At 38.4% G+C, this 23,341-nt stretch overlaps 1 protein-coding gene across 50 annotated transcripts in view; it reads right to left on the reverse strand.

The window, feature by feature from the left end:
• CLIP1 (CAP-Gly domain containing linker protein 1) overlaps positions 1-23,341 on the reverse strand; it is a 57,840-nt gene that overhangs the window by 14,644 nt on the left and 19,855 nt on the right. For 10 of the 50 annotated variants that reach the window (XM_015877839.3, XM_085555625.1, XM_085555624.1 and 7 more), the window contains 14 exons: positions 22,266-22,482; positions 20,039-20,236; positions 19,598-19,701; positions 17,694-17,754; positions 16,566-16,598; positions 12,976-13,080; positions 9,125-10,069; positions 7,621-7,737; positions 6,946-7,003; positions 6,629-6,712; positions 5,164-5,320; positions 4,369-4,534; positions 4,049-4,264; positions 757-3,039 (listed from right to left, as the gene is read on the reverse strand). In XM_015877839.3, the coding sequence (XP_015733325.2) occupies positions 757-3,039; positions 4,049-4,264; positions 4,369-4,534; positions 5,164-5,320; positions 6,629-6,712; positions 6,946-7,003; positions 7,621-7,737; positions 9,125-10,069; positions 12,976-13,080; positions 16,566-16,598; positions 17,694-17,754; positions 19,598-19,701; positions 20,039-20,236; positions 22,266-22,482 (4,744 nt within the window). The remainder of the gene's footprint in view (positions 1-756; positions 3,040-4,048; positions 4,265-4,368; positions 4,535-5,163; positions 5,321-6,628; positions 6,713-6,945; positions 7,004-7,620; positions 7,738-9,124; positions 10,070-12,975; positions 13,081-16,565; positions 16,599-17,693; positions 17,755-19,597; positions 19,702-20,038; positions 20,237-22,265; positions 22,483-23,341) is intronic. The other 40 variants (XM_085555634.1, XM_085555632.1, XM_085555633.1 and 37 more) reach the window with 23 other exon arrangements.

The following is a 23,341-nucleotide window of genomic DNA, read 5'->3' on the forward strand; positions in this document are numbered from 1 at the left end:
TGAAATTATAAAAAATGCTAAAAATGCAAAAAAAAGTTAAAAATTAAATACCAGATAAAGCCAATGGTAACATTGTTTTAGTGTTGGTCATTATGCCCTCATAAAATGAAATAATTGATAAGGCTATTTTAACACCTAGGCAGGCATAATGGATTCCTGTAGGATATCACGCTTCCATTTTGCATTAAAAATGATTTTATGGGCTTCAAGCCAAAGTAAAATTCAAAACACTGCTCTGAATTTGTTGGTAGTAAATACAAAACACTTCTGTGAATAAAAAGAACACAATGGTTGCCAACATTGCAGATTTAAATGGTTCTCCTGCACTGTTATTTAATCCAGTGACACTTACAGGAGCAGGACGTTGTTTTGTTCTTTTGTAGTAACTCACATTTGCAGTCTGTTGCAGCCCCTCCTCCAGCTCTTAAGCTGCAAAGCACTTTGACAGAGGAACTGCCCAGTTTTCCTGACAGAGTCAGAAAACAAACTTCCTTTTATTCACAGTTTATGTTGTTTTCTTGCAACATTCAGCAACAACATTAGCTCCTATATTTAGGAATTATTTAAGAATAAATGGTATAATTGAAATGTCTTTCAGACTCACAACCTGAAAGAAATCCAAAGTCATGAGATAAAAATTCCAGCCTGTTCATTCTAAGTTGAAGTGCTGATTGTGCAATGAAGTGCAGAAAGGAAATCAATGAGTTAGTGCTCAGTATTAGTACAACATACTTGATTGTTTATGTATTTCAATACCTCAATTTTTTGAATAAATATTTGGGCCTGGAGGGTCTCTATTTCTCTTAGTTTCAAAATCAGATTGCTCATCTCCTCCAGCAGCAGCTCATGTTTTTCCTCAGAGACCAGCATCCTGCATGAGAAGTCTGCATCAGTTTGCTCTAGAAGTGCCACTGCTTTCTCATGCAGTCTGTAATATTCCTTGGACAACTTCTCCTTCTCTTCTAGTATCTTTTCATTAATGATGACCAAACTCTTCCACTCAGCATGCAGACTTTCATTTTCCTGAACTAACTCCATTTTCTCCTTGTCCGTCACCTCATATTTTTGCTGAAGCTCATCCAGCATCTCAGAGACACAGCTCTGCACGTCCTCAAGCTCTGCTTTTGATGCAGACAGGGAAGTTAATTCACTCTTCACCTGATGAATTTCAGATGCCAGCCGCTCTGACTCTGCACAGAGAATCATCTTTTCTTTAATTACTTCCTCCAGTTTAATTTCAATTTTTTCTTTCTCCTGAACCAGAAGTTCTTTCTCGGTCAGAAATTCTTTATTTTTCTCTCTCACCACTTCCATCTCCTTCTCTAAGAAACTAATGTTATTTTGTAGCTCCATACGTTCCAATAAAAAGGATTCCTTATCTGATATTCTAGCTTTCATTTCTATGGTTAAGTTTTCTTTCATGTTTTCAACCTCACCAATTAATTTCTGGCATTTATCTTGTAATTCAGTCCTCTCTATATTCAGTATTTCTATATCAGACGAACAGGTATTGAATGAAGACGACAGGACCTGCTTGGCATGTGATACAGCAGCCAGTTCATTTTCTAATGTTCTTCTGGCATCCTGAGCCTCCTTCAGGAGATCTGAAAGGTCACTTTTACAGGCTATCAGGTCTTGATTTTCTAGATTCTTCCTCTTTAGTTCTTCCTCAAGGGCTCCAATGGAATCTTTGAGGGTGGCATTCTCTTGGACCAGAACTCTCTTGGCTGAGAAGTCCAGCTCCTTTTCTACCTTCATATCAGAAACTGCATTTTCAAGAGACTTCTTCTCCTCAAGAAGCTCAGAATATTTTCTCTCCAACTCAGCCTTCTCTCGTAGAAGAGCTTCACTTTGCTTTTCAAATTGCAATGACTTAGAAAACACAGATTCCTTTTCCAAGTTCAATTCCTTTATTTTCTCAGTGAAGGCTGTCTCAGCAAGCACAGCATCTGCTGTGGCCTTAGCGAGCTTTTCAGTAACTTCCTTATTTTCATTTAGAAGTTTCTCCCTTTCAACCAGAAGCCTTTGTTCTGATGCAAAAACAGCCTGTTGAAGCAAATGAACTTGTTCGGAGTTAGATGTCTCTCTTGAGGATTTCATTTCCTCGAGAACATTAGAGAGACTAGAAAGGGAAGCCTTCAACTCCATATTGTCTTTTGTCATCTTTTCAAGTTTCTCATGTTCAGTCTCTAATTCTGCTTGCATCTCATCTTTTCTCAGTTTTAATGCCTGGTTTTCATTAACAGTATTGGCCAAACTCATACACAGCTCTTCCCTGCTCTTAAGGAGCATCTCCTTCTCCGACTGAAGACTCTGATTTGTCTGCAGCAGACAGTCAATTTCATTTTTTAAGGCTATGTGTTTACTTTTAAGATCCAAGTCTTTTTCTTGGGCTGAATCTCTCTCTGCAGTCAGAGTTGACACTTCTTGTAGTAGCTCTCTTTGATTTTTAGCCAGGTCATCATAAGAACTTTGCAGTTTCTGAATGACGTCATCTTTGCTTTTAATGACTGCATCATTCTCTTCCAAAAGCTTCTTCTGATAACTCTCCAGTTCTTCCCGTTCCTTGATGTGTTTCTGACATTCCGCATCCACAGCATCTTTGTTGGCCTGAAGTTCTTTCAGCTGTTGGAGCAAGGTTGACTCTGAAGACCGGAGAGCATCATTTTCTTGAGTTACCCTCAGAAGATCTGCCTGTGCTGTCTCAATCTCAGAGAGCAATTTGCTTTTCTCAGATATCAGAGCTACCTTTTCTGTGTTTTCCTGATGACTTTTGGCCTCAGCTTCTTCTTTCTGCTGTAGAAGTTTTTTATTTTCTGAATTAAGTTCTTCATTTTTTGTACAAAGCTCTTCTCGGTCTTGCTGAACTAACAGAATCTTTGACTCCATCTCTAGATGCTGTGACAACAATGACTCCTTCTCTAATTTTAGAGTATTCCTCTCCTGTGCCAGAGTCTCTTTTTCTGATATTAAATCCCTCATCTCGTCTGACATTACTTCAACCTCTTTTCTGGCTGATGCTAACACAGAGCTTAAGGACTAAAGAAATAAAGTTGGGGAGAAGGGAAAACAAAAAATGAAGTCAAGCAGACAAAATGAGAAATGTGGATTAAGGGCAAACAGTGCTACTGTGATTTAAGTTTAAATCAAACTGTATGTATTCTGGCACGGAGCCCCTCTGCAAACTAAGCTGTAGCCAACACACCAATGATATTTCACTACAAAACATCCAAAAGAAAATGTTTTGGTGGTTATGTTAAAAATATCATGGTTTGAAGGCTCCTCCATACAAAATCTCATTGTGTTTTTTAAACTGCTCTCAATGACTTCTCTGAATAAACATTGCTCAGATATAAGAGCTACAGAGGGGTCTCATCAGAATCTAAGCTAAAACACACTGCCTTCAATGGCCAAAGTAACCTTCCGCAATTAATTCTCCTCAAGATTCTGCCTGAGAAATATTGCCATAGCCTGTATAATTCAAAACACCATGTAAGTGATGTACCTAAAAGTCAACTTATTTGCCAATTAATACACTGAACAATTTGCTGAAGTATGAAACATTATAGCAACTAACTAATCTGGGATGAAAATAAGCAGTAATGTCAAAGAAACAGGAGACAAAATGTCAACTATTCAAGTCAAGATCCATACCGAATAGCTGCACATAACACACGATCATACTACAGATTTCAAGCGTGTAACACCTTTAAATGAAGTATTTCACAACATATTGTATTTAAAATTTGTAACACTGAGAATAATATTTGGCACTAACTTACTGCACTGAATCAAGTATCTATGAACATGAAATGGTCATGTCAAAGAATCATATACTTCATGGATTCCTTTGTAATCTAGAGACAATAACCAGCTGGTTGCATGTGCTTCATTTCCCTAATCAACAGTAACCTATTGTGGAAAAATTCAAGCACTGCAAATAAACTACCACAAAACGGTGAAGCCAGGAAAAAAATCAAATCAATGAGTCACTGAATTACAAAGATCTGAACTTGAAATTACATGCCAAGTAACAAAGCATACATACTTTAGCCTCTTCTGCTTGCTTTTTCAGCTCCTCAGCCTGTGTTTCCAACTCATCATTTTTCTTTTGCGCAGTTTTCAGTGCCTCTTCTGCATCCAACAAGTTCTGCTTAAACCCTTTGATATCTGCATCGTGTTTGGTGATCATCTCAGAAGTTTCTTTTTCATACTTTGCCTGAAGATCCTTATACTGATTTTGACTGGTCTCCATTTCCTTTTTCTAACAGGAAATAAAACAGTTGGAACTCAGTTAAAGATGCAGTGGTACATCGTAGTAACTATTCATTCTCCATACAGTTAGCCAGCGCTTTTTAAACTTCTTACCATGTCCAGTAGTTGATCCTGCATTTTTTTCAGCTCTTCTTGATGAGTCTTGAGAGTTTCTTGCTGACTCTGCTCAGCTTTCTGTGCTGTCTGCTCCACGTTTTTCTGCAGCTGAGCAGCCCTTTCATTTGCTTTTGTAAGCTCGAGTTGCATTTGCTCCAACTCCCTAAAAAGACCAAATAAAAGAATAATATTTTTTGCTGACAGTATGACAAACTCAGAGGTAAAAGTCCCATATTCTATCCAAATCTTCAGAAAGAGATTTTAATAGTTAACATAATTGGAAAGTTCTGCTAAATTAAATGTACGTGTGCAGGATCGAGCACTTGCTTGTGTGCACAGCAACACTTTTGCCACTCAACTCAAGCCTGGGGTTCTTTACAAATTAATTGTGCACAGAATAGTTTTTATTTGAAAGAACCTACATTTTCTCTTGCTGGTCAAAAAAAGAAAATAAAGAGTCTCTTCAGTATTGAAACAAAATAAGCTTTTTGAGTAATCAAATAATTCTGAAGCACAATTACGAGGCAGTATACCCTTAAAATGTTCATTTATTCTGGACTGTTAGAAGTATATAACACATAGAACTGTAGTAACTAAAAAACACCAACACTCCCTTCAAATAACTGTGAGGAGATCATTTTGATGAATTAAGTCTGATAGACTAAATCCACTTGTCATATCAATGTGACACCCAGTGTGACTATCACGCTCAGCTATTTGCAAAGAGAAAATGAGAAGCAGGGAATGCAGCAGTAAAGAATTAACATGAGAATATTCTGAAATGAGGAATACCTTTCTTTTAACCGTAGCTCATCGTTCATTTTCACAAGCTGGGCAGAGCTGTCTCCTGATGACTTCATGATCTCTGCAATATCATTTTCTAGTTTGGCTTTAGCTTCAGTCAGTTGCTGTTCTCTCTCTTCTCGCTCCTTCAGTTTAGTCTCCATCACTGAACAAGACAAAGGTTAGTAGTCTAGTAAGCTTAAGAGAAAGGGTATGCACAGATTAGCTAGAAGACCATACAGAACTATAAACAAAATGATACTACAGACCATCTGTATTATCTTTCTGAAGTTAATAATTATAATTGGTTTGAGCTTAGCACTGTTAGCTGTAGCAGAAGGTTAAGAACACTTTAGAAACAGTGGTAAAGCAACTAGTTAAGAGATCTTTGTTTCAGAGGTGATTCACTTAGCTTCAGGACAGAAGTTGTGCTAGATGGATTTGATAGAAATGAAGCAATATAATAGCAGAGACAAGCACTTCTCACCAGCAGCACAGCAGGAAGAAACAATGCAAGCACCATGAAGTTACAGAATGGTGTGGGTTGGAAAGGACCTTACAGTCCATCAAGGTTCCAACCCCACTGCCATGAGTAGGACTGCAAGCCACCAGATCACACTGCCCACATCCCCGTCCATCCTGGCCTTGAGCACCTCCAGGGATGGGGCACCCACAGCTGCACAACCTGTTCCAGTGTGTCCCCACCTTCACGGTAAAGAATTCTTTCCTAATGTCTGATCTAAACCCATCCTCTTTTAGTTTAAAGCTGTTACTTCTTGTCTTACCACTATACTCTCCAACAATTCACTCCCCAGCTTTCCTATAGGCCCCTTGTGGGTACTGGAAAGCTGCTACAAGGTCTTCGGATGCCTTCTCTCTTTTCAGAGCAGAGCCATTCCAGCACTTGGATCATCCTTGTGGCCCTCCCCCCATCCAACCTGTCCACATCTCTCTTGTGCTGATATGACCTGAATCCCAACAGTGCCTTGAAAGACTTGCTTACAGGGTATACAGTCATCAGTTTCTTTCTAAATGAGTTTTAAATTAAGATACACAACTAGAAGGAGCCTCCCACATGTGAGGGACAGGGAGAAGGAGATGATCAGACTTATATGCAGTCTTTACAATGTCCTTAAAAAGGAGAATACTAATTATGCTCCTGTTTGGTCACCAAGACTTTGTTGAGTACCTGACCATTATCACATGATTTTGTAGCAATGTTAAAGCAGGAATTTAACTGCTGATTTGGAATACACTCAGCTGGGAAATCTTTTGCCTTACTGCACTATTTCCTTAATACAATGGTCATCTTGCTGTGTCATTATATGCGATGCCACAAAAGGCTTTCTTTTGATGGCGTATGCATTTGTGAAAGCACTGCATACTATGTAAGACACTGGAAGCTGAGCAGGAGGCATAAGAAAGCACAAAGCTGATGCATATTTCAAAACATCCCATTTCATTTCTTCCTTACCAGTCAAATTAGACTTCAGTTGTTCCAGTTCTGAAGACATGAGTGCAAACTGTTCTTCTTTTTGCTTTAGTTTGTTTATTGTTTCTAAGCAAGTAAAATTTTAAAGACAAAGTTAGTAACTACTTATCTGCAAACAATTCCACCTACTTGCAAGATATGCTGCTCTCAAGAGGACAGACTGCAAACAACCCTGTCTTTTCCCCAGCTTCTGAAACAGCTGTGTTGCCAAGTTTAAATTTGAAAGAACATGAGGACTTTATTTTGCAATAGAGTTTTCTACAGCTTTTTAGTTTCCATGTATTTCACAGCAGACATACCTTGCATAGAGCGCTGGGCATTTTCTTCTCCATCAGCTGCACGAGTAAATTTTTCATTCTGAAAAAGTGGACAGAAATCTGAGGTAAGATCTGATGTTTAAAGTGTAATTTGGCCACTGAATTTATATTAGGTATTCTACATGTAGAAAACAAAACGTATCTATTTCTGATAGGAGTGAAAACTGAAGATTTTGACTTGCAGCTTAGCACTGATATATTCAGCAACACAATGCAAGCCTTGCCTCGATTGCAAGAAAATCCCTAAGCTTTCAAAATAAGCTCTCCATCAGCTTGTGCAGCAACAGAACTGCAGACAGCCCAGTGTAAGAAACATGAGTTCTGGGCTTATAACAGGTCACACAGTAGTCTATAACAGGTCCTTAGTAGTCTAAACTTAAGCTGCATGATGCTTTTCATCTGGCTTAATATTTTACCTGTGATTTGTCAACAGATAATTCCTATTTAGACAAAACAGGTGATAAACACAAGTTATGTGAGATCTTCCTTTCATTTTGAGATGGATCCTATTAGTCATGGATCAGTGCCTTCTTTTTGTAAGTAAAATAGCTTTGGAAGACCTTCCTCACTCAGAACTGATCCTCAGCATTTCACTACGCTCTCACCACGACAAGCAAAATCCAAAGGAAAAAGCCAAAATGTTGGAATATTACTCACCAAAACTTGAAGTTCCTTCTCCAAAGAATCTTTTACTTGATTTACTGCACTCAAGTTTTTCTCAAGGTCAAGAAGCTTTTGCTCTTTGCCCTGCAGCTCTTTGGCCAGATTACTAGCCTAACAAAGATGATTAAATGGAGTAAAATAAAATTACAAACATGAATGATAAAAAGAGGGAAATTAAAAGTTGAATCTGAAGGAAACAACTGTAATATTAAGATCATTGTAAGATGAACAAAATGAAAATTAAAAAAAAAAAAAAAGAAAGAAAGAAAAGAAGAAGAAAAAAATGTAATGTGTTAACTGAGTGAAGCTGATTCCCACTGATGACTACATCACAGAACTGACCGGATCTTGGAACACAACTGAAATAATTGAAATGTAGTTATCTTAGAATTAAAACAATTGCTGGCAGTCGTTCTGGAGCTCACTGAAACATTTCCAAACTGTTACAGCATCCATTAAATTGGCAGTTTTGCTTCTTCACTGATTTAATTTTTTGTGCGGATAAATTGAGCTCTGTATGTTTCAACTGGCTGTTCAAACCAATACACACACAGGGATGCCACTGTACAAAAGATTCTGTCCCTCATGCAGGACAGTGCAGAAGTTCAGTGTGAGCTAAAAATACGGTGCCAGTAGTCCATAAAAATCAAGTATCTTGGAACCATCTGTGAGGGGTTTAGGAGAGCGACTTTTAGCTACCTCCCCTCTGCTCTTAGAATTGGACTTTTTTGCTTGTCAAGTTATGCATCAATAGGGGTTTTGCCCAAAGCCCCAGAATGAAATTTAATCTTAGCACTTTTATTTCTAGTTGTGATGGCAGAACAACTTTCTAGTACTGAAAAGCAAGCTAACAGCCTTAAGGAGATGTTTTATCCAAAACGATAAAACATCTTGGTAAGATGCGTCAAACTGCAGTTTGTGCTTCAAAAATACAATGAGAAGGTCCCTGACAAGACCACTGCATACCTTTATCATAAAGAGAAGCACCTCCAGGATCTTTGTTTTGGTTTTAATAACAGTCTTTGCCTCTTCCATCATCATCTTTGATGACAGTGAAGGTAGTAAAGATACTACCAGCACAAACTGAGAACACAGAATCTTTCTACAACCCAGTGTAATCATCAGAGGAAAAAACCCCACTGAGCCTCACGTCACTATGCAACAGTTTTAGCACCAATGGTGAAAAACTTGTATATTAGGATGTGGGGTTCTTCTCCCAAATAAGCCAGGAAAGCAACCTTCCATAACACAAAGCTTTCCACAGAGGCATGTTTTCCTTTTGCTGAGTGATGCAGACCAAGCAATAGAACCCATTTAGAGATCTGACCCAGTTAACGCTTTCTCTAAACCTCTTCAGATGGATGGTACAAAGATACACTGTTAATAACAACTTTTTTGTTTGGTTTTTCCTGTGATGAGTTTGCTACAGCAGTTTAGAGCAGTACAAATGTAAAAATGAAAAGAAAGTAAAAATAAAAGGATGGATGTAGATACAAACCTTGCTACTTCCATCAACCTTTTCGGTCTCTAAATTCTGTATCTGTTTCTCAGCTGCCTCAAGCTGCTCTCTAAGTTTCTGGATTTCCAATTTACCTTCAGAATTGGCTTTCTGAAGTGCAGCAAGGTCCAAAAGCTTTTCTTCAGAAGCTTTGATCTTTTGGGTAAGACTACCAATAAGTTTGGTTTGTTCATTGCACTTGGCTTTCAGCACATCTATCTCCTTTACCTTTATCTCAGCTTCCTGTAATTTGTTTAAAGTGTCTTCCATTTCTACTAGATGCTGATCTTCCACACTTTCCAGTTTGGCCTTCAGGTTTTCCAGGGTTTGCTCTTTCTCCTCTGTGACCGCCAGCAATTTTGCCTTCAGTGTTTCAATCTCTTTTAAGTGCTGAGATTTTTCATTTTCCTGCTTCAGTTTTAAATTTGACATTTCATTCTCGTAGTCTAATTTAACCTTCTCCATCTGAGTTTTTAACTCTGCAAATTCTGCTGTCTGAGCCCCCACACCTTTGCTGAAAGAAACTTTCAGTTCTTCCATTGCTTGCTGATGGGAAGCAATTGCAGATTCCAGCTTTGATTTCCACAGCTCTATTACATCTGAATTCTCTTTGTTGGCATGATCAAGCTTCGTTTTCAATGATTCATTTTCTTTTCCCATTTTCTCATTTGAAGCTGAAAGTGTTTTGATCTCTTTCCGCAGCGCTTCTTCACTGCTTTCATACTTCTCTTTTAGAGAGCTCATCTCACGCTGATGCTCTTTGCCAGCTGCATCCATTTTTTCTTGCAAAGAACTTATTTCTTGTAACAGTGAAAGAGAAGTATCCACATCATCAACGTGTTTACTAGACTCTAATCTCCCTCGGAGCTCAGCTACTTCCTTCGCCCGCAATGCTAGATCTCTTTCTAGTTCCATGATGCGAGATTTTTCTGATACTGTAGCCACCTATGATTAACAGCATTTTAAGAAAAGAAGAAAAAATTATAAAAGTCATAAGTTCAACACACGGAGACACTTAGTCCACAGTGAAAAGAAATCACCAAGTGTTGCAAACCAACATCATTAGTGTCCTCTCACGAGCGGTTTGGATTGTAACACCTCTGAGCTCCACTGCTAACTCCGATTTCTATGGACATGCTAAAGAAACCTTAGGAGAATACTGTTTTTATATGGGAGGCACTGAAACAAGACCAATTGTTAATTCATTTATGTATAAATTGTCACTTAAAGAAAGAAAACGTATAGATGCCCACATCTTTGTATTACACGCATATTATGATCTCCCTAAAGGTGGAGTTTACTTGAACTCATTTTTCTGAAGTTACCAGCAAATAACAACTTGCTAAAGAAAAGTTTGCAAAGTTGCTTACGTACATAATTGACATTTAATAAAATGATTCTTAGAACCATTTTAAAGCAGATGGAAAAAAGATGGGAGAACCTGCAGTTCTCAAACTGCTGAAATAATTGCTTCCAAATTCATCTTAAGTCAACTATGAGACTGTCAGAAAAGCAAACAACTGCCTATTTAGCAGATGGATCCTTTGAGACTCCTTCCTGGTATGAAAATCACACAAAACCACAGCAGTTATTTCTAATTAGGAAATTGTTGCTTCATCTTTCTTATTATCCCAACAGCCTGAAAAAGACGCTACTGTCTGTGCTTGCTCCTGAACAGGACTTAATGTAGATGACGTTCTTGGACATTCCTAATATTCGTCCCTAGTTTAACTTCCAGAAGAGCGGTGTGTGTGAATGAATAAATACAAGCTTTAAGAAGGCAATCAATTATACATATTATGACACACACTCAACTTTCTTTCTCTGTCTATCCAGAAGAGTTAATACTCTTCATCTCCCTAATTAAAGAAAGTGGTTGGAAGGAACAAAGAAGTGTAGGAAGTATTATCTGAAGTGAGCAGTGGATAAACCACTGTCAAAAGCAATGAGATAATTAAAAACGTGCAGATATTCATGAAGACAAATAAATGAATTTTGAACATGATACAAAAACTGTCAAGTGCTCAGTGGCCTGTTCTGCTGTGGGCAGAATAGAAGAAAAGTATATATGACTTTTTCATCCTCTCTACTGATGAACCAGTTTATAAAAGGGGAATAGGTAAAAATATACATCTATATATATATATATATATGATCTTCCAGAAAAAAAAATGATTTGTTGTAGAGAACTGCAGCATTTATTTCCAGCTGACATTAAACTTTATGAGTCTCAAAGATTCCTGATGACTTCTTGGTTTTTTTCAGAGCAAGATAAAAATATTTGCTTTTTTACTTCTAACACAAAGAAAAGATGTGTTATCTTAGAGGAAGTTCACACCTTCTCCTGCAGGAAACTAATCAGTCTGAGAAAAAGGCAGAATTAAATTCACTGCTTTGTTACATCAAGCGACTGTGAAAGATTCACACTGTAGGGTAAAAAAGAACTGGCACTTGTGATTTATTTCCATTGCATTACTCTAAACTGAAAATGCATCCGATTTCTCATCTCTAGAAGCAGACTTACAGGTTTTCTGTAATAAATACACCTAATAATAGAGCCTGAGTGGTGCACTGTTAGGTATCTGTTACAGTATCTGTTACTCATTACAAAGATGCCACATTCCAGAAACAATCAACAGCAGCATCTTACTGCATATGTACTTATCAGTAAAGAATTTAGGACAAAGGGCACCTATCAACAGCAGAGTATCATTAGGTATGACCGATTGCTGAGGTTCGCTGCTTTGGAGCCATCCAGAACCACAGCAACTGATCACAAGGTGCAGGGGGGGTTTGGTTGGTTCCTTTGATCCAGGGAACCCTGAGATAACAGAGCAGATCGCTTCTCTGCCTTTTGGCTAAGATCCAGTGTAGAACTGCACTCTTCACAATGACACAGAGCTGATTTTGATCAGAGCATTAGTTGGAATCGTGGACACTTCAGATTTCCTGGATTTGAGATTTCATGAATTATTCATCAAATATTAAATTGAAAAAGAAGCAAACAACAAAAAAAGAAATACATCAAAACCCGTCATGTCTTTCCAGGTGCAAGGACAGCCAGATATAAATCTAAGCAGCACAGCTTTTCATTCTTCTTGAACCTTTACTTTTAGATAAGCACAGATACATAATAAAATGTTATAGCACAATAGGCCTTGCTAACAGACACGTGCTGAACCACTGAAGTCAACTACATCAGTCCTCTGAGCCTTGCTCCAAATACAACTGAACACAGTGAGCACCTTCCTAGCAAGAAAAGCCTCTGTTCTCTCAGAAACGTGCTGAAAACCCCAGGAATCAACATCTGCTAAAAATGTCCTGGGGTCAATGCTGAGTAATATTCTGACAGCACCATTGTTACTGATGCTGCTGAGATACCCAGGACAACACTGTCATCGATAGGAAAAAAAGAATTAAGAAGTCCTTGATGTAGCACAGCAAGCAGCACATCCACCATTTTGGAGTCTGCATTAAAAGCACTGGCACAGTGAAATTATTTCTCTTGGATATAATGAACTTTGCTACTTCCAACAATGAACCACTGGACAATCCTTTATGTCTACTCACAGTCCCACTTGCCACTTTTGACATGGATTCAATATCAATTTTGCACTTTGACGTCATCTTACCTGAATTCTCCCGAAGAAATGAGTACACATACACAGCTATACACAAACACAGCACCAACACTCAAAAGCAATGCTCATTTTTAGAAGTGTGGAACCTACATGAGGTTCGTGGCAGAAGCAAGATCTCTTTCAGCACGTGTTACACCCGGGCAGACTGCGTCACCAGAAATCTTCCACAACACAAATCAGTCTTGTTATTTAAATAGTGAAAACCATTACCCTAGTGTCTTCTAACTCCCTCTGGAGTTTGTCAGCTTTGGTCTTTTCAAAGAGCAGGCTCTGTTCAAGCTCCTTAATGCGGGCATGCTCCAGTTTGGTCTGCGTCTGTTAGTAAAAAGGGAAAGGAAGAGAACACAACGGTGCCACCATCACATGCCAGCACACAAGGAGGGAGCCACATGCAGGCCGTGCTGTCAGAATCTTCTATCAATGATGAGCAGAGAAGATGCAGTGGATAAAATGAACAGGGAAATACTATGGATGAGAAAGATGGGCTGAAAGTGTAAATGGACGGATGTGTAAAAAAAATAATAAAAAATCACAAAGAAATATGGACAAAAGTTTCATGCAGCCAAGTAGAAGTTATTTATCAGTACATGAAGTTTTCAGCACAAATTAGAGTAGTTATGAAAAAGTAAATAAATTATAAATATACACCTACACCTGCTCTAAGAGGATGGTACGTCCCTTTCCTTGTCATTTCACTGACAATTTAACGCATTGGTTGTATTTTTCACCTGATGAAAATTCACCACTGAAGCTCACATGACAAATCAAACGTTTTTTTTTAATATAATATTAATTAGCTGCATCTCAAGTCTCAGCCATAAAAGTGCTTTTGGTCAAGATCTGGGAATATTAAGGTTCATTTGTCACTAGAGTATGAATTATCTGAACAGAAAGAACACGTTGTCTGAACAGCAACTGCAGAACCCTCCTAATTTATCCCTCTCCTCCTCCAGAAAGAAAGCAGCAAGTAAGATTCTCCAAAACCAGGAGACACAGGGAAATAGCCTGGTTGCTTTGTAATTGTCAAAGTCTGCATATGTGGAACAAGATGTAGAACCAAACAATAAAACAACAGAAAAACCCAACTTTGTCATTCTTTTCAGCTCCTAAAGGGGAGCAGGAAGTACATGAACTAAGCTGTCACCTCCTGCCTTTTTTTATTTTTTTTTCCAAAGGAGTAGAATTTTTGTGGCAATCACACAGAAAACTCAATACTTGGGCTCCAAGAAACTCCAAGAAGTTTGCATGAAAACTGGAAATTTGAGAGATGTGGTGAAGTCCAGCAGTCAGTTGGAAACTGACCTCCTTAATGATGTGAGGAAAGAAAAAAGTCATACAGAGTTAAGAACCTCAGTAATTGTACCACTTCTGAAATGCTGAGAGTTGATCTGTTTGCGAGTGTGAAACAATCCAAATCAAAAGGACTGTGGAAGTGTTTCGTGTGTCTTTTCAAAAAACAAAAGGGAGATTCTCAGAGCCTGCCCACATCAAGAATATGGTGGATCTCCAGAAATGAATGAAGTTCTGCCTGAGTATGCTAAGACGTGTTTTGGAGCCCAAGAAATTGCATCCATCAGCCTTGATGAAAGTTCTCTAGCACAGTTCAGCTGCAGCACTGACTTTACAACAGAACAAAATAAGGCAGTAACCCCCACACACCTTATGAACTGCTGTTATGAGAGGAGAGGTCCTGCAGTGAGATCCAGTGAGATAACCTAACAGTGGATTGAAAGAAACCCAAAGGAAGAGCGTGCATAACTCCAAAGCCACAATGCTGCCAAACCCACAGCTGGCAGGACACTGCTGCTTCTCTCATCTTTGCAATATTATATTTAAAAATCCCTACAGAACTGTGTTATTTACAGTGAAGTTAGTTACAAGGTCTGAAATACTAACATCCATAGATATTAAACTTCTTAGATTTGTTCAATATTCCACAGCAGATCAATGCCTCCATCAGTGGAAGATGACGTAGATGAAAGAAAAAACCATGAGGATGTGACTTATCAGTTTTGCCTCCCAATGGCTTTGGAAACAGAAACATTGTAAGGTAAGTCGCAGTATTTTCTGAAAAGGCTGTAAATCGGTTCCCTCTCTGAGACTGACTGCTATTACTCACTTCTAAGTCTGAAAATGAAGCTGTTTTAAAAAATTGATTATTCAGGTCTTTCCTGCTCTAATTCCCAAAAGGGATTCATCAGAAAACAAGCTTCAAACCTGACAGCAGCAGAATTCTCCTTTCATCACTTAGCGAGATACACTATCTGAAGATTTTCTATGCTACGTAAAAAACAGAACACTTTCATGGTTAATTTTATAGACATCACGTTAGTACTGCAAAGATCAGATATCCCACCATTGATTACCAGCTTTTTAAATCCTATCTCAAAGAAGAAATTAAAATACCACCGAGATGAAAATAAAAAGTCAAAGAAAAACTCAGCAAACCAAAACTACTCCAGAGATCTTTGCATGAAGCATCTTCCCCTTCTCAAAAGTTCCACAGTTATTTTAAGAGGGAAATGGGACAAGCTTTACTCTGGCTTGAACCCTGAAGAATTCTACTCAAACCCAATGTCACAAAGCAGCCATCAGTTATTTCCAGCACTTGTGTATTCTAGCTATTTCCACAGCAAAATAAACCTTCGGTTACGTTCTCCATCAACAAGTCAAATTGTGAAAATGTGCTGAAGCCATAAATGCTGATAATCTATTCTAGGACAGGGGCAAGAAGACCTTCAGACCCTCCGTGCTGGGGTAACAATCACAGAACATGACTGAGATTATGAAGCATTAGCCTGGAAACAAAGTGATCAGCCATCTCTCTCCTTCAGAGAGTGAAGATGGAAAAAATTAGAATAGGGAAATCAGGAATAAAGATAGGATTAAACAAGGAGTGCACAAAATGAGAATAAGGAAGGGCACATGCAGTTTTACTTCTAACACACCGTGAGCCTGATTGGAAGAATAGAGGAGACCCGGATCGCTGAAGTAGCTTCGCAAAAGGAACACCTAAGAATGCACAGCAGGAAACCAGTTTTAGTCTTGAGAACTTCCTATCTTGGCTGGGGATGCAGCAAAGGAGGCAGCCTGTGATAGTTCTTACTAAACCCAATCAGAGAAGGCATTTAAATTCCACTATTCTGAGCTACGGAAGGAAGAGGGCTGCTTTAATGTCTTGTAAAGTAATTCCTGTTATCTAGTCACATACATTTTTCTTGCATAATTCGCAGGGAAGGTACATGAAGATACATTAAAATAGACAACTTTGCACACTGATTTTTAAGATGTTTTTAGTCATTGCTCCCCTGAGCATTTCATGCCAAAAAAGGAGAAAAGAAAAAAGAAACAAATAAGGGGAGATGGGGAACACTCAATTTTTTTCCTCCACAGAAAAAAGAACTGGATCATTGCTTACTGTTGAACAGCAGTAGGAGCTTGTAGGAAAACAAGCAGGATTTTGTGAAGCAGCTAAAATCCTACATTGAAATGAAAGACATCTCAAGATCCCAGGCAGCCTTTTTCTACAAGCTCCTACACTCTCCAATCAGTTGCAAAGGTTTTGACCCCAGAGAACTCTGCCTTCATTTGCCCTCTCTCCAGTTAATGGGGATTACAATGCTTAGTCATTACACACATTCTTTTTGATAAATGTTGTAATTGCTCTGAAAGCAACATGCACACAAATACTAGAGTCAATGTTTCAATAACAGATTATGCAGTTAGTGAATAAGTATAAGCATTTTCTGCACACAATCTGTTAACATGGGATGTCTCTGCACATTTAAGTGCCTTCTTACATTTTCTGGATCTTCCGAAATCTGCCTCTTTCGCTATCAGTAAAATTAAAACACAAATGAACAAAAGATATTTCACCTGCAGACTTATCACTATCATTCCAACATAAACAACAGGATACATTTCATTATCTCTAATGCAGCTTAAATTTGTGAAGTTATGCAGCTCGACAAACCAGTCTTTACAATGGTTTGCCACAACTAACAAAAAATAAAGAACTGAAAGTTTCCATGGACTAAACAATAAGAGGAGCATTCTATGAAGAGTTTAGATAGGTATCTTAAAATGAATGGAAGACTAAAATAAAAGAAATGTTATATGAAATGGATCATTTCCATAAGGCTGACACTTTAATCATAAACAGTTCATAGGGACACAAGTCAATTAATTTGGTTATCTATGCTGCACATGAGCCCAGTATTTTTCAGATTTAAACAACAGTAGAGCAGAACTAAAATATCTTGCTTTTTAATTTTACATTTGGGGTGAAAATTGGCAGTGTTCAAGTAGTTGACAGCAAAGCTTCATCAGATGTTTCCTAATCTGATTAAATAATTACCTAAATGGCACCTAAATGGCCATTCTGACTGTGTACACAATGCGCCTCCAGAGAGAATATTCTTCTTTTAATAAATCTTCCCTAAGGACAAGGTAGAAGAATTATTCAAAAAACTTAGGCCAAGTCAAATGGGCCACCTTGTCTTCAATACTCATTTCAAACATATAAATACCCAATTGTCAGGTTCATAATTTTAAGATTATATTTTCTTGGTGCTTATGCTTAAGCAATCGAAGAAACATCAGTAAGGTATAATATTTGATCATAAAAATATTTTTAAAATAGAGTTTACTGTGAATTATTCTAAATAAATATGACAACTCCATATTAAAATCCTTGCTGAAGTGTGTAACTGAATTATGGGCATGATTGTGCAGTTTCTGGACTGTTAGCTTAATCAAGGAGTGCAGAAATGGAAAGCACATCCATGTGCTTTGCATACACTTGGACCAGTACTGCATCAATTAATCATTCCTGCCTTTGTCTTCTGAAGAACGGTGTAATTAAGAGGAACTGATTGCACTTCTCTGTCTTACTACATATCCTGTTTACAAAGCTGGAGATATTTTACCTCTAGGTCTCCTTTGGTAATGGATTCTTCCTCCACTCGGAACTGAAGATCTTCAACCTTCCTGTGGGGACAGTTGATTAAAATTCAGATAACTTCGAAGGAAAATGAATTCCAGCTCAATTTTCCATGGAAAACAGACAGCAAAGCATCAGAAACATTACTACAGCAGAATTATTTTACAAAGAACACTGGAGAGGAAGAAAACTATTGTCACTGAAGCACAACTTTAAAGAAGCAACATCCATATAGTTCTGTGAAAAAAGTATTTTATTGCTGTTTCTGATGAGTTAGAAAGAAAACCTCTACATCAACACTATTTCTTTCCACACCAACACTATCCTTTGAACACAGTAAGATATGGCAAAGGAATCGATAAAGATGCTTTCTTCCCTTTGAACTACACACACTGCTGGTGCATGGAGCCTGGCTGACACATGTAGAAATCACTGCATCAAAGTGTGACACAAGGGACAGTTGACTAAAATAAAAGGAAAAATAGAACTCAGTGTATTCATGGAAGGTGGTGACCCTGTGCTATGGGAAACAGAGGATTAAAGATTATTTGACTACAAGTTACTGCTGAGACTGACCTGAATACACATTACAGAGCTGTCAAAGTAAACATAACTAGACTGACTAGGAGGAAGGAGAAATATTACACTGCTGAAGCCATGAAATGTTTTCCTGGCTGTAAAACGTCACTTCTGCTAATGGGTCGCAGGCAAACACAGCAGCACTGTTGTGCTGCTTAGCAACACACTGAAGGTGAGCTCAAGGCCATGGAGGACTGCAGCAAAACGGACCCCCCCCACCAGCCTGGTATCCAGTGAGAAGAGGCTCACAGCCAAGCTAATGGAGGTGCTGCAAAGCTTTTTAAAATTATTATTATTATTATTTAAAATTAAATATTAAGAAAAAAAATCCACAAAATAAAACAAAAAAAAAAAAACAACACCCCACACTGCATTATTTTGTAGAGATCATAAAAGTAATTCCATACCCAGCTCTACTATTTTGAAAATTCAGTGCAAGCAGGTCCAATAAAAAAGATGCATGCAAACTGTAAAGGAACTGCCCAGGTTTAACACTGCCTGTTCTCCTCTGTGTTTCCTAGTTTGAGCCTTTCAGGGAGGCTGACATTGCAGGGGAGAACACCAGTCTACAGAGCAGGTTCACAGTGGGTTTGCTTTCTAAATGGACTTTTCAAAAGCACTCAGAATGCGTCAAAGCAATGATAATCTGATAATCTGATTATCCTAATTCTTTTCCTTGAATTGTTAAGAACATCAATTAGAAAAGACGCTAAAACTGAGGGCTTTGATGACTTCCTATAAGTGACAGACACAATGTAGAAGCACATGAAAAGTTACAAATTATTCACAAGAGCACTAAACTGTTAATTCCTAATCCAGCACTGACAAGAAATGGGATTATGAAACTTTTCACTTTGAAGTAGAAGTGTTTCAGAAAGACGAGGCATGATCCATTCGTACCTTCTTAAAGGCAGGAATAAAATCCATTGCATCTGAAAGCCATTCTAGAAGGAATGAGTTCCATGAAATCCATCTTTCAACAATACTTACAGCCTCTAAACAAGTCCACTCGGCTTGTTACACAAGCAATGCCAGCTACCAAGGCTGAGTGGATATTCAGTCACAAAAAAAATCCCCTCTATCAGCTGTAATTTATCACAGTACAATTTTCTTTGGGTTTCTTCCCTCCTCAAATTTAAGAATTTATTTTTAATTTTAACTTCAATGCACAGAAATACTGTTTTATACTGTAACTGCTCACATCTGCATTATTTAAGATTTGTTTCATGTTTGCAAATCATCAAAGCATTTACTTTTAATGCAGAGTTTGCTTTTTTAACAGTTACAGCAATGAACACCATTTTGGGTTACCTTTTCTCTTCCTCAAGCTGATTGAGAAGCTCCACTTTCTCCCTGTCAGCAGCCTCCACCATAGCTCGCAGCTGGTCCATTTTTGCTTCCATCTCCAGTACATGCTAATCACCAGGAATAAGAACAAAATCTAAGACAAATAGCACGATTTCTTTTTTCAAGTCATGTATGCCTCAGTAATCACAAAGTGGTAAAGTGATGAACGAAGAGACAGGAATGTGATACTCAAAATATGCACATGACTAAAGAAACCATTGCTCACTGAGATGTGTAGAAAGGTTTAACCAACATTTGTTAAGTGGTATAGATTGGCCAAAGCTCCCACACAAAAGATCTCATGGGTTTTAGAACACTGGATCTTTTCAATTAGAAAATGTGATTTGGGGAATCAAGTCAATTGTTTTACAGTCTCTGTTTTAAGGACAGCAGTGTGGCTCTTACCCGGTCGTGTCCATCTCGAACAAGTGCTAATTCCTGCTCTATTTCCCCCACGTGACTGGTTGCTTTTGCAACTTCTGCCCTCTCCAGGTCCCTTTCTGCCAGGAGCTGTTCAATATGTTGCTGCTTCTCTTTCAGTGCCTCCTGCAGGGCTGTGGTACCAGAAATCTTTCTTGCATACCGGGAAGATGTTTCTGTCAACTTTACAAAGCAAGCACATTAAAAACCATTCTTTATCAAGTGAAAATCAGGGATATCTCCATGACTCTACAAACATTAGGTTAGAGAAACAACCATTTTCTGTAACCTATTGTCATTTCTCCTTTAGGTAAAAAAAAACAAAGTTTTTGGTTGGTTGGTTGTTGTTTTTTTTTTTGCTTTACATTAAATTACTTAGTTTGAGAATTTAACAACAGCCATACCTATCCATTAGGTTTAATTTGTAGCAATCAGCAGGCAGAACATAGGAGACAAAAGGGTTGAACTGAGGCAGACTTGGCAGACTCACAAAGACAAGTCCATTAGCTTTCTATGATGTTTTTTTGCATTAAAAAAAAAAAAGAAAGGCGTCTTTACAGCAAGTAAATAACATTGCCCTTCTTGTTACCAAGTTATTATCTTGGGTCACCAGCAACAGTATAGCATTTCCAAATGCTCTATTAAAAGCTTTTGGAAACCCAACTAGCATTTTGTGCCTCTACTATGGCAACAAGGCATTCAGGGTCAAAGACATTTACCTCGACTTAAAGAGCTAGCTTCACAGCTAATACCTCCTGAAGTACCTTGGTGTCTGATTAAAACATTCATTTCTATCTTGTAATTAAGGTTCTTCTGGGAAAACAAAACAAAACAAAACTGAAGGATTAAATGTTAAGATGTAAATGAATCAATCTGTAGAACTATAGCTAAGATGAACGTGGATGGCCCCAAGTCCAAGAGCACAACACAGCATAAAATAAGTATATTGAAGACATTCACATAGTGTAATTATCCTCTTGTTGCTGACACAATCAGCATACTGAATAAAATGTGAAGGTCCGTGCTAAGGCTTCAATGTCAGCCCACAATCTGCAATGAGCTGTCATTTCTGCAGCCTGAGGTAGCACTGAGTGCAACAGGTTCAAACCAGGGGGCACTCTGTAGCTGGGAGTACAATTTCCAGACGGTATTAGGTTATAAAGTCCCTCCATTTGTGCCAAACAAAAATCCCTATCCTTGCTGTGATGAGGAATTAACCCCACTGCCCTGACCAACTGTTGACCTCTGTTCACTCATAATCTGCTTCAGTTCTGAAGGACTGTGGTACATCACCTCTGTCCTGCACCTGCTGGTCAGTGGAGCAGTATGTCAGCTAACCAGTTACAGACACTGGGAGTCAGCGACCTCCTTCAAGTCAGATGTATTTGTGCACATTGATTTAGAGGAAAAAGGAAAAAAAGAAAGAAAAATCTAGGGCGGCTGCAGAAAAAAACCCACAATTATTCCTATGCTTTTAATTGACTTGAAAGAGAGGCTTAAATTCAGCTTTCCCAGAACATTCCCATTTTACTGCTGTAACCCAGGGTTAGGACATTTATGTAATAGTAACTTTAAAAGAACCCATAGTAAGTGTATTAGGTGGAATTAGTGTGTTAGAATTCACCCAAGCCACTGAACTTTGCAACATCTAGTCTAGATGAATGCAAGGGATTAAAAACCAAATCAAAAAGAAAGAGGCTTCTCGTCAGCAAAGACTTGATAATTGCTACTTCCGTATTTCTCAGCTGACTCATCTCTTTAACAGCAAAACAAGGCCTTTTGCATTTTGGAAATTTGAAGATTACTGCTTCATGAAACAAGTAACGCTACGGGAGCTTTAGTGCAGATCAGATCCTCAAACACAAACCCCATATGACAGAGGCAGTGCTAGGAAAAACGAACTGCTAAATGCAGGTTTCAGTCATAGAACACTGACGCCTTGTTTGCATCACAAGCCCCTTTCTTACAGTAATAACTCAGTTAGCCCAAATTAACTGTGTAAGCTTAAATATTCAAATACTCAGCTACTCTTCAGGGCTAGCTAAGATTTTCTTCCTTCATGCATGCTTTGAATGAAAAAGAGAGCACAATTAAATGCATACTGTATCCTCCCAAGATCTGTTCTATCCTCAATTTATGCAAGACCACAGGCCAAGTGCCACGTGGATTCTTGCTTGGGAATATAAAGCATGCAATAGAAAAAGAAGCTTACTAGTCCTGTACGGCTCGGCTTGCTGCTTACTGAAGATGCCACAGAACTGAGAGAGCTCAGGGAAGATGCACTCGGGCTGCGTTTCAGGGCTGCAGGAGTCGCAACCACTTTTCGCACAGTTGTCTTCGCTTTTGCTGGTGTAGTCGATGGGAATCCAATCTTTGTAACTTTGTGGACCGGAGCAAACAAACCGTATTTTGGCTGACACTGAAAGTATCTTCAAAAAGGAAAGCAAACAGGTCAGAGTATTAATTTAACTTCTGTGTTTCCATGCATACAATCTGGCTTCACAAAGAATTCTGGATCAGTAGTGAACCGGTACTAAAGGACAAGGTAGCAGCTGTTGACAGCCTCATCTGTATTCAGTTGTAATTTTTGGTTCTGGTTTATTTTTTAGCAAAACAAACCTGGTATTGGTGAAGGGCTCTGATAGGCTGCGACAACATTATCACAGCGCATTTCAGAAATGCAACAGGAAGAACCCCTTCAAGCTACAGCTCAATATCCTACAAATTCCATTCAGGTTCAAACTTTAACATGCACATCCTTCCTCCCTGAGACATTCCTCCGAGCTGCCAGCAAAGAAGGTGAGAACATTCAATCAAGAAGTTATACATTTCATTGGATATATTCATATTGCATTATACAGAACATGTATCTTTGGTTACACACAAACAAAACCCACCTAAAATTTGAAGTTGTGATCATCCATGTTAAGGGGGCACCATCACATAAGCAGTCTTTATAAAGGGCAGCTCCTTGCACCAAGTGAGAAATAAAGGTCACTTGTGATGAGAATTAATGCTTTCTGAAAGCAACTGTGCGGGTTCCAGTCTTTACAATAAGGCTGTAGGAGCCTTCAGTTCATGCAATGCAGGGCGATTTCCCTTAAATTCAGCTTTTAGGTATTTTCTTAACTGAGAATTCATTCCAAGATGAAAAACCAAGCAGAAGTTCAAAAAGCAGGAAATTGTGATTTCCATTACCAGTCTATGAATAAAACCCATGTAGGTGTTAGGAGAGATCAACTAATTCCATGAACGTGGGGTTGATGCAGACTTTCAGAGAGGTGCAGT

This window comes from Coturnix japonica, chromosome 9 (genome assembly GCF_054131305.1).
Source record: "Coturnix japonica strain WE chromosome 9, WE-NBRP24, whole genome shotgun sequence".
Classification (NCBI taxonomy): domain Eukaryota; kingdom Metazoa; phylum Chordata; class Aves; order Galliformes; family Phasianidae; genus Coturnix; species Coturnix japonica.